The sequence below is a fragment of the Mesitornis unicolor genome, unplaced genomic scaffold (assembly GCF_000695765.1).
Source record: "Mesitornis unicolor isolate BGI_N332 unplaced genomic scaffold, ASM69576v1 scaffold12246, whole genome shotgun sequence".
NCBI classification, from domain to species: Eukaryota; Metazoa; Chordata; class Aves; order Mesitornithiformes; family Mesitornithidae; genus Mesitornis; species Mesitornis unicolor.
Window position 1 is genome coordinate 1,636 of NW_010191734.1, and position 12,463 is coordinate 14,098.

General features: G+C 35.2%; 1 protein-coding gene across 1 annotated transcript in view; it reads right to left on the reverse strand.

Moving 5' to 3' along the window:
* Window positions 1-1,546: 1,546 nt before the first annotated feature.
* Window positions 1,547-12,463, reverse strand: part of HIATL1 (hippocampus abundant transcript-like 1) — a 19,986-nt gene continuing 9,069 nt past the window's right edge. The window contains exons 6-11 of the mRNA XM_010186843.1: window positions 11,778-11,891; window positions 11,122-11,193; window positions 9,033-9,145; window positions 8,057-8,154; window positions 5,879-6,036; window positions 1,547-1,750 (exon numbers count right to left, since the gene is read on the reverse strand). Of these exons, the coding sequence (XP_010185145.1) occupies window positions 1,547-1,750; window positions 5,879-6,036; window positions 8,057-8,154; window positions 9,033-9,145; window positions 11,122-11,193; window positions 11,778-11,891 (759 nt within the window). The remainder of the gene's footprint in view (window positions 1,751-5,878; window positions 6,037-8,056; window positions 8,155-9,032; window positions 9,146-11,121; window positions 11,194-11,777; window positions 11,892-12,463) is intronic.

Sequence of the window (12,463 nt, forward strand, 5' to 3'; positions counted from 1 at the left end):
AAGCACACTTTTCACCATGCGAGATGACACAGACAGGAGAACAATAGAAATTCAGGTACTGTAATGCAGCACTAGGATTAAACCACTTCTGTTCTGAAGCAGGCAAGGCACAATAATGAACTTGGAAGAACACACACCTACACATGAAACATAGAAAGCTTAAGATGTAGATTTATTATGCATTAGGAAGCTTATTAACTTAAAAACCAAACCGCATAGTATAAAAGGTTTTTCATCTCTGCTCAACATGGAACAAGTTTCAAAATATATATTTTTAAAATCTGTTCAGTCAATACACAATCCTTTTAAAAAACTGTATATCTGTCAGTACCTTCATTACATTTATAAATACATGATTTACACAGCACCCCATCTGGAAAAATTAAAACCCCTCACAAATATCTACATATATTGCATACATATAAAACATTCATAGGAGTACTTTGTTAAAGTTGGGTTTAATGGTCCATTTATACTGCAGCAAAATACATATAAATCTGTGTATTCTTCATAAAATGTCTCTAAAAATAGCACATTTTTAGCCACTCATAACTCCTTTAAAGCATCTTTTAGAAAGGAAATTTAATATGAATATGTCCATGAGATTCAGCAGATAAGACAGTGATATGAAGGCTAAATATGATTAATTAATGATCACTATGTAGCAGTTAAGGCAGGGGTGAAAAGAATTAATAGGAAAGACTATTTCATATGGCAGATAAAGTGACAAAATGCAATAAATATACGTATTTCTTGATGTAAACTACTCTGGCACCCACTCTTTTTTTCCTGCCTCAGGAAGTCAGGATTGTCCATATTTCTGATGCTGCTCATTTTATAATTAAAATTCTATTTTTTTATCAGCAAAACATTTGTGTGACGAGTGCTCTCAGGTGCCACAAGGATTTGCTTTAACTGCACAGAACTGACTGTTCTGGAATGTGAGTTTAAGACTTCAGTATGACCTTCGCTATTAGCTAATGACTGTCATGTGTGATCATACACCCTCAGAAGTCATCTCAGTTTCACCACTGTTTTCTGGTAATTACTGGACTTCTCATTACTAAATAGTACTTGAGAATGTGTCTCCAGGAAGTTTACTTACTTCTGCTGACAACCACTATTTCAGATACCAAAACTATATAGGTCAGTCCCTCTCACACTGTGAGGTCTGCATGTGGCATACATGCAGACAAAAGATAAAAGAAATGCAAAACTGTTCTGCCTCAAACCTGATTGTTTTGCATTCAACTCTGGGAACCAAACATTCAAGCTTTAAAAAAACCACATTATGTCTGTATATTCAGGTTTCTATCCCATATCAGGATAGCATCTGCAGTCCAATAGAAGCACACCTAGTTGCAACCTGTCATGCTAAACAAACCCTCCTGCAAGTATGGTATCAAACTCAACTATCATGTAGCATGTGACCTTCCCTTGTAGGCAGCTGTCTTCCCTTCAGAGGCGAGATACTGTGTACATCCAAGCTTCCAGAGACACAACTCAGTGCATGAATTTATTCCACAGTCTCCTCAGAAGTTAGCCTTCATACACTGCTATCTTGCAGCAATGGTTCAATGTCCTCTTCGCTACTTTGGTCTAGGTTATTACTCAGGGTACTGCTGATGCTGTTGCTGTGTCTTCTAGTACTGCTGGCTTTGCTGTGCTCAGGAATAAATAAGGCCACTAGAAAAGCCAGAAGAACAATGCATGCTCCAACCAGGAAGGGCGGACCAGGAATGATTGCTCTCTGAAAAGAAACAAGCATTTCAAAGAATTAATTAAGTTTTAGACATTGATTTCTGCATTAAGAACTATACTATTAAGGCAGGAGATAATGGGAGACATATTTACAGACTTGTTTATGCAAACAAGTTCATATGTGCACTACAACATGAATTCTCTGCACCCACAGTCCTTAAGAAGAATTCCTCACCTGATCTGCATGCTGATCTAAAAAAGAAAGATACACAAAACTATCAGTTGACAATAGGATTGCCCAGCAGACAAAACAGACATTGATTGATGTTTCTTTGTAATTTTCTTTCCTTTAGGCAACATGCCTGTTAAATCAGCAAGACTTCTCTGAAGACTGATAGGATAAGGTTTCAACATCCAGAAGTACAAATGCTCAACAAATCTTTAACTTAACTTCACTTTTTCCACTTACTTACATGGCTGACATACTTTAGAATCAAGTTAGTTGAGTAAACAAACAACCCCAAAAACTAAAACCTGATTGAGGAAAGTTAACAGCAGGCTATGCAGTATATGCCACTTTCACTGCAGCGACAAGTTGCTAGTGTGTATGATAATTTGGTACCTGGAGCTATTCTCTCTTGCTTCTAAGTAGTTTCTTTTAAACTTTAAAGTATTAAAAAAAGAACCAGATAGGTTGTAAGACTAATTTTAAACCAGCTATGTTTCATGACAAAGCTCTACAAAAGAAAGTGTCAGCAACTCAGCGATTTTTTTTTTAAATCTTAAAAAATTTTGCCGTATTTTTGTCAATTGAAACTAAAAAATCAAAAGATGAAACTTGTTGATCCACTTATTTTCCTACTGAATGAAATGCAGGAAGTTATTCTAATATGGAGTGGGAAAGTAGTTGAAATTAAGCATACAGTAAGAGTCTATTCCTCTTGCTTCAACTCTTGTTACAGAGGCCTAATTTTTCAGCTGATGGTCTCTAAATTTAAAGTAATATGATTATATTAACAGAATTTCTATTAATGATATTACTTAAATCTTCAAGTAGTGCTAAGCCCACAAAAGTACTTAAAGCATGTAATAAAGTTCCATAAATTAGTATCTTCATTTGTAGTTAACAACTGATTTATCTGAGCAGCTTTTTGAATATTCCACTATTGCAGTTTCACTGAAGAGAGTAAGAAATTTTGAAAAGCAGTCCGTACTCAGTCCATTGCCAAGCGTTATTACTACTGTCCAAGTACAGCCTATGACGGCACTGTTTGCTGTAAGGGCTCCCTGTGGATAATTACAATCATGCAACATCACACTCCTCTTTAGGCTCTCCAGTTATTTAAATGACAATTAAGACCAATATGCTCTTTAGAGCAGATAATAAATCTTTCTTGAATCTATTCAAGAAATCTATCTATATGACAGATATTTCTTTGTCAGAAGAGAATCACAAGTGTGACCTATGGTAACATTGTAACTCTCCCACTTCCATGAGAAAAAAAGTGTGATATTCAGCAAAATCCTACTGTTAAGTCCTCTGGAGTAACAGAAATGAATACTTAAAGGCAAGTGAAAAAAAATAAATAAAATATTTAAGTTCAAGCTGCTTAAAAAACCACCAGAAATCAGCACTAGGATGTATTCTCCTCCGTTTACTCTACACAGTAAATAACTGAAATTTGCATCCTGACTTTCCTGTCACCACTGTTTGAATACGAAGGTTTATAGAATCATTATATCTCACAAGTCATTTTAGCACTCTGCCCATCAGTGAACACAGATAACTTTATATCAAAACAGCTTTCTCTCAAAGTAAAATGTGTCAGATATCACACAATTTTATTCTTCACATTAATAATTTTAACAATATCTATATAAATAACCTCTTTCTGATAACACCTTAAAAGTCTATTTCCTGTAGTTATAGTAACACCCAGTATTACAGTAGTGGAAACAAAAGAGGAAGAACTGGTTTTAATTCATCTCAACAGCACATTTGGTCTGATCAAGGTTTAGCACAGTAACAGTGCATTATCAATTGAGTTCCTATAGACTCATTGCCTTTGACAAGCAGAGGTAGAATACAAGATTAAGCATTAAAAAAAAATTAACAATGCTTGTCACAGACTAAAACACATCATATCACTTAACTGCCATTTCACAGACATCCAGTAACTTTTTAAAACAAAGTGCTTGATTATTCAAACTTGTTATTAAAATGCTTCTTAGTGAACATTGATTAGCATTTAATAAAATGAAGACAATATATTTCAAACTACTTATATCTGTAAAGCAACTCCTAGTTATCAATTTAAAACACGGAACAAAATTAGGAGACAGGTAGCTTGCATTTGGGCCTTGCAAATCCAAGGTACTAGTACCAGCATTGTAAGCTAGGTGTGTACACATTTGTCTAATTTTTAATCTAATTTGTCTAACACTCTCTCTAATCTTGGTGCATTCCTTGCTTTTCACTTACACTCATTTTACTTAGATCAATTTTAAAGCTATGATATTTAATTTGTGCAGTTGTTTCCCACTGTTATATTAGACTTGAACTTAAGAATTAGTGAATAAATTGGGGAAAAATATGTTATTTTCCTGAATAATATTTTTATGTGGTAACTAGTAACAGGGAGAAATGTAACTACAGACGTTTAACAAAGCTTATGACTGTACACGTAATTAAACATAAACTGAAATTAGCATAAAAAACAACCTTAGCTCTGCAAATACTTACTGATTCTGTTGTACTGCTAACACAAAGATGTCTACTTATTTATTAAGTAGGTTTTCAAGAAAACAAGGATGTCTGAAACAAGTTTAATTTACACATACAGCTTAGAAAAATCATTATTTTATAAGGAAGCTCATACATTAGTCTTCAGCAGAGGAATTTCTTTTACCACAAACTTTAGAAGATTCCGTAAAAGAAGTTTTGACTCATTTATAACTTACTGGAATAGTCAGTTCCACCACTGTAATACCTCTGGGCTATTTGAACAAAAAACACCACATGGATATTCTTAAAGTACAATCAAAAAGTCAACATACTCCCTGCTCTCAACAAAAGATAAGGTGATTAATGCTCTAAAGAGCAAAATGCTAATTAGTGGAAGCATGACAAAGCTCTTTAAAACCTGTAATCATGATTATAAAGATTTTTGCATAATTTTCTAAGTTCCTTTTTGTACAATAAAGAGAGTGTCCTTGCCCCCTTACTCCAAAACAATACTTGGTTTGCCTGAGCAAATTGTGGAGCACCTCATCATAGGTACAGCAGTGAGTAACACGTTCAAGCACTGTTTCCAGTTAATACCTGGAAAGATGCAGATTGGACAATGAACAACAAACAGTTGTTTCAAAGGTAACAGCTGCCAGTTTTATTGAGCTAATCTGTTGTCTTTTTTAATCAGCTTAATGACAAGCTAAGAGATCATCAGCTCTCTGAAAAGTCCATTCTTAGTACTTTGAAAAAGCAACTAAATTGTAGCTGAAGAAGTCAAAGCAATCGAACTAAAAAGAAAAAAGGGTTCATAAGATTCTCCAAACTCTGGTAAGCATATATTTAATATTTTGGAATAAATACAGGAAAGAACAAAGCAGACAGAAATGCAGACCTGAAGCAAAGATGGAAGGGATACAAGAAAAGACTGAAGGGGGTTTCAAAGAAATGTATAGGAATGACTTCTCCCCTCCCACTTCCAACTTTCACACAGGTAAGGAAAGGTGATGAATTGCATTGTAACTGCCATTGAAAAAAAAATATCTCAACTGTATACTGAATTAATGTATATGTGAATAATTAACCTATTGCCTTGAGGTTCAAAGATACACTCATTACAATTTACTGAGTTACCAAAAATGACCTTCATATTGTCAAAATTTCATATTTCACTGTAATTCAGGATTACAGTTCTATTTTGAGTACATTTACATCACAAGAAGTTAACTGGTTCTGTTAGAATACTGAAACCAAAACTGCTACTGCTGTAATCTAAGTATTTCTCATCAAATTTAAATGATGAGCTATCTTGGTATTTAAGTAAAGCTGACAAGTGAGAATGAAATAGTTCAAGAATTAGATACCAAGATTTTAAATAAATAAAAAATGACAAGGCTTTTACCCTTATGAGTTCTACACCTCAAAATTCACATGAAATTTTAAACTCACTTCATCACTGGGATCTCGCATTGCTGTTTTTCCAGAAGCCTGATCAGGTGGCAATTCATTGAGCTCCACGTGAAAGAGAAAAAAAATAAAGCCATACAGTGCTGGTCCCAGGCCATTGCACAGACCTCTTATTCCAGTTATTATTCCTTGGACAACACCTAATGAAAAAAGAATGAGTAAGTTTGTGTTTTGTTTTGTTTTGTTTTGTTTTGTTGTTTTTTTTAAATCAAGACTAAAACTATTTTTCTATGGCTGTTCCAAAACAGCACATCTCAATTATTCCTACACACTAAGATCTGAAGAAATACATTGAAGACAATTTTGCTGGATTAAAATAACCCTCTGCATGACCATAGTTCTGTCACTGTACTTGCATGCTACTGTAAGCAATACAAGTTTTGAATATGAGGGACTAAATTTAAATGCAAGTCTAATTTTCCATATTAGAGTTCTTCTACCCTCACCCAAAGCCTACAAAGAAGAATGCAGAGGCTAGGTGTGGTACCTGCTCAATTTACTTGAAAGTGAAATTCTGAGTCATATGTGTTAGCATTGTTATTGGGCAAAACATACAAAAACTATAACAGATTTCTTCCCTGCATTAGTCAAAAACCAGGATTTATTTAAGTACCAAGTAACTTATTCAGGACAGTAAGCTCAGCAGTACTGCAGTAAATTCACAATACTAGATAGGTTGCAGTTTTACATTAGATTATTTTAAAAGCTTGATTAATCAAAGTTCTATGAGTGCATTCTGTTTCTGTAATAACAGTGTAAAAATTTTTTTTATGATCTTACAGATTACAGTTCACAGAATCTTAGGAGTTGGAAGGAACCTTGAAAGATCATCCAGTCCAACCCCCCTGCCAGAACAGGATCACCTAGACTAGGTCACACAGGAATGTGTGCAGGCAGGTTTTGAATGTCTCCAGAGAAGGACAGTCCATAACCTCTCTGGGTAGCCTGGTCCAGTGCTCTGTCACCCTTACAGTAAAAAAAAAATTCTGTAGAACACTATTTTTTTCAATATTAGTAGTCTGTATATCCCATTAGGCAGTAACTTGTAAACTTGTAACTTAAGGCAGTAACTTGTAAAATGAGAGCAAAGAAAACATGCCAGAAAGCTCTCCAAGCTTTCTCATCATAGGTTGATACATAAAGTCTTCATGCCACTAGGTGGCAAAACTTCACTCTAGAAACTATTGTATGCCTGAGCTATTAACAGTAGTTTACATAAAATCAAAGATCAGTGACTTCTACCAACTTAATTAAACCATTCACTTCATGACATAAACAGAAATCAAGTCTTTTAAAACGCCTTTAAACGTCTCTATTAAAAACAAACATGGGGTAAAGAGGGGAATGATAAAATAAGCCATGTAAAATACTGTATTTTGTACTTTTCAAACTCAGTAGAAATCTTTCTCCTAGAACTTCACCCGTTTTGTACCTCTCATATTACCTGCATTTACCAAACTTCAAAGTGCACAATGTTAAAGCAAGACAGATACTTACAGGTACAGGATTTTTGAAAAAATAACACTTAATTCAATTATTATACGTCAGTGTTATACTTTGTGATGGCTCCTTCCTTCACTTCACTTTAAATGAAGAGTTATTTCTGATTGTTCATTTCCCTTTAAATCAAAACCATTGAATTTTTCTGTCTTCTCAGATTAACTATTTACTTAAGCTTCCTTTTCTATTCCTTGAAAATCTAAAGTCTTATAGTAAACAGAGCCAATTCTTCCCGACAGAACAAAGCTTCTTTCATAGGTTTATTTTAATCAAGTAAGATGTGGTTTTAGTCTCCATTAAAAAGATGACATTGTTACATTAATCCTACTAATCTACTTTGAGAATATTAATCAAAGAAAAAGGAAACAACATGAAAGTTACCACATCTGTCTTTGTTGCTTTTGTAGTACTATTACAGAAAGCTAGAAGAGAAGTAGCTGGTAAGACAGAAACTATGTAGTTTGCAATGCAAATTGGATAAATTTGTGTACCTTGTTCCTCCCTGCATAGATTGGCAGATTTCCACAGCCACTCCCAAAGAAACTCATTCATCATCAACATATATGCAAAGTACACCTAGATAAGCATTCTGCTTTCTAGACAGAAGAGTCATCCAAGAAAGCAGACTGATGCTGAAACAGAAATTCAATCCATACTCACCTTGTTGATCTGACTCTGCATTTCGTGAAACCAGAGCACTGATTGCTGGGAACGTAATGCTTGACGTTGCTGCTACAGCTCCTGCTGCCCACATCATCCTGTGTTAAATACACAACCTGAATTAAAAATTAGATTGCCCACATAGTTACTCCCCACCCACCCAACAAGGGCCACAAGGGCCCTCACTTAAGGTTCAATGCCCTTTCAAAAGTACTCTTATTAAAATACCTAAAGACTGGAAATTATCTGGTCATGACCTTCCTCCTGCTCTCCTCCCACAAATTACTCTTGAGCTTCCTGGAACAGAAGCACATTTGATTCTACACTAGCTAGGACAGCAGAGGAAAAGAAGGGAGTGGGAGTGAAGTGATGCACAGGCTTTGCCTCACCAAAGTTTGTACATGGGAACAATTTCACAGGGTGTTCCAGAGAGGCAGTGCTCTAACTTGTGTAATTCACTAGGAAGTGTTCAGATAAAGAACAAGCTTTCATCACTGTTAGTAGGACAAACTTTGTAAAGAAAAATCAGTTCCAGCTCACTTTACTTACAGACAGGTTTCTCCTATAAAAGAAGCTCTACATAGTTTCCAAGACCAAATACAGTTACAGTAAGAGAATGACATGTTAGAAAAAAAGAACAAAGTTGAGGTCCAGTAACTGGATCGAGTAAAATCGCTGGAGAGAACATGCTGTTTACTAGCTTGTGAGTTTAAGAAAAAGTTTTAACCACATTTGTAGACATAAAACTCAGTGGACCAAAATGGTACAAAGACTCCTTTTACAAAAGGGCTGCTAGTCTGCAACTTACATTATATACCTAAAATTTTTATCAGTCCTACATGTGCAAAATACACAGTGCTGTGTAATGCAAGTTAGAACATTTAAAAACTCAGGATGACAGAACTAAATGTAGAAAGTCTTGGAAAAACATTTTCAGTTCCTTAACAGGTATGTACCTATGAAAATGCATGCTTACCAAGACTGAGATCCAAAACCATACCAAGCCAACTGAAGGATTTGAAAGCCAAGGCCAAGAAGAACTGTATTTTTATTCCCTATGGACCTCATCAAAATACTGAGAAACACAGTCTGAAAGAAAAATTGGTTCATCCAGAAGTTATTTTAAAAAGCCAGATTGCTGAAGTAATTTCTCCTTCTACACAAAGTAATTCAGAAGACCTTTCAACTGTTAAGGAAATTCACACTCTTCATGCTCTTACTTTCTCTGCGTTAAGTCCAAAATGCTGACTAGTCATTATCAACATTTGACATACAGACATTCTTAACTATTAATGAGTTTCTACTTCAGGACTTCAAGAAGTATACATATTGCCTTCTCTACAGACATATTTCACTGTCCATTTCTACCGTAAACAGGTTTTCGTTTCCACCTCTACAATTCTGTTTCATTACAGGCTAGAGAGTTTCACAACAAATGCTGGTACCAAGTTAAGACAGCATAGGCTGGATACGGGTTGAGTCTACCAGTATTCACACACGCTAAAGAAAAAAAGACTCTCAGCTCAGAAAAAAGTAATCTCTTTAGGTCCAGTAAATTACTATTCACATTTACAATTAAAAAGAACAAGTAAATCCTGCTGCTTTGCCAACTTCACCATATCCACTGAAATTTGGCCAAGGCCACCTCCTAGGCATCTTTAATTACATTTTCTACTGACTCTTTGGACCACTCATGTGACCTTTTTATTTGCACATGGAAACAAATCGTAAAGGAAAGCCACTGTCTTTCTTGTGTTAGAAGTGTTACTGCTGATGGGGAAGGAGATCCTAATGCAGATACAACAGCGATACATTCATGGCAAGAAGCAGACTGTTCCTTGTCTGAGGCAAAGTCTATATGGACAATCTCACTCAGTTAACAGAGCACATGTTTTTCCTTAACATGAGAAACTTAGCAATGCATCAGTACCATCAGGAACCAGGACTGCAGAGTAAAGCATATTCCTCTCATGTATATGTTACTCACATTAGCTTTTTTGTTTAGTTTGAAAGCTAAATAGCAAAAATACAGTAATTCTATCTACATGGTATTAGCTTTTTCTGGAAATATCCAACATGCCAACACAAATCAGTATTTATTAAGCAAAGTGTATTTCAATGAGATGTACTCTTCAGACAGTTCAAAAATCAATGCAGAATTTCCACAATTTAACACCAAAACTTGTGAACCAGAAAGGCTACCATTTTAGAGATTTTCAGCAAAACTACAGGTCTGAATAAAGGATGATCGGCAAATGTGAGCATACATAAAAGCATTGGAACAAACCACAGAGCAAGAACTAAAATAATGACTTGTATTGATAATGAAGGACACAACTGACACAAGTAAAACTGGTAAGCACTGAGGAATGTATTGTTTACATCAAAACAGCAAGTCGTCCACTCAGCTAAGGATGGCAACAAGGTTACAACCAATAACTGTGTATGTGCCAGTCCTCCCATTATCACAACAGGAAGATAAACTGTACCACAGATACCAAAGATCACATAATAAAAACTGTTTTATTTCTAAAAGGACCTGTCCAAAAACCACCTTACAACTGCCAATTAAGAGGTATGAAAACAATATACGAAGGCCTTACAGTTCCTCAGCCTTCATGGTGAGCCTAAATAACCCTGGAAAGACCATGCCAATACCTGTATTGTTTGTAAGCGAGTTTGATAGCATGAGCTAACTGAATAGGTGAAAGAAGCATTACTTTTCCTTAAAATAAATAACACATTTCCCTTTCAGAAGGCCTTGCATCAAGTAACCAATTTCCTACATCATTTTAATCATGTAAAGCCAGATTTCCAGTAAATTTACTGATCCAAGCTTAGCAAATTTTAGTTTCATTTTCTAATCCCTAGGTCCAATATTTCTAACAAAGCAGTATTAAAGCAAGACATTTATGCAGTCTGTATATAAATATAACCTTTAGTGAATGCAAATATGGTATTTTAGAGCACGCAAGAAGTTTACAGTCAAGCTTAATAGTCAGAAGAATGTGCCTCAGCATTCAGTTTGTACTATTTAATAAAACACTAAAAAGAATAAAGTTTACCTGAGCTATTATGGACAGAATGCCCACCACAGCTATAAATGCCGCAATGCTAGCAGATCCAAAACCTATAATCTGAAGGAGAAAATGCATAAGACAAATGCCAAACACAATCCAAGAAAATCACTAGCAAAGAGCTATCTTCTTCAAAAATCAACACTGATTCCTATTTATGATCTAAATCCATATAGGAAATGTCCACTTTCAAGACTAATCCTTAGCTCAACTACTTGCCAAGAAATTTGCCCAGGAAAAAAAATACAACTGCCATAAGAAAAGGAGACAGGCTTCACAGATAGTGAGTCCCCACAGACAGGCCTTCCAGTCAGTCATGTATCTGGAAACAGTTCTCTGTACAATCCCAGAGACACAACTGCTCTTCAACAGTTTAGATCTCACCTCAGAACACACAAACTGCTACACTGAATGAGAACAAAGGTCTGCTTAATTTTATACATACATGCTTAAGCTATGGCAGAGTTTAAGCATCAAGAGACAAGTGTCATTCAAATCCTGCCTTAGCAAAGTCCCCTGCCTTTATTTTTAAAGCAGTGTTTTGCCAGAAAGCAGTTTTCTGAACAAAGTCTTCAACAATAAACAGGTCTTATGGAATACTTATTTAAATATCCTTAGTAAGATGTGAAGACAGCAACATTTACCTGTCGCAAGTACAGAAAAAAGCTTGAATACTGGCCAGCCTCAGGCAGATATGAAAGAAACACTGTAATGCAGATGGGGAGAACTGTAGAATCTTTTCTAACCTTCTTCAGGGACTGTAAAACAAAGAAACAAAACAAGTATTGGAACGTATATGCAAAGTCATATATAAAGAACAAAGAAAGCGGAAGGTGGATTCACTTTTTTAAAATCCATTTTTATCATAAATACAAGTCAAAAAAGTCACACATGGAAACAGTTAAGTGAACATTAAGTCAGAAACTTAACGTAAGTAGAAACTTATGTAAGGTTTGTGGTATCTGATTCTTCTGCAAAGTTTCTGTTTCATTTCTGAAGCTACTACTCAGTGCCAAATGACAAGTATTCACTGAAAACAGCAGCATATAAAATTTAGGGAAATACATAATATCTTATAATCGCTCTCCATAATAATCTGTTCTGAAAGATGCTAGCAAATAATACAGCTTCATAACAACTGTTTATTACCTTGTATTTTTTTCCTTGTACATTCTTATATTTGTTCACTCATAATATGAATCAGTTTGAGTAACAAATAAATTGTGGAAAACTAATTCCTTTACTGCAAGCTTTCAAGTATGTCACTCATATCTCAACATTCGTAAACAGTTCCCAGCAGAATGGATCTCATGAAGAATAATCACTCTTT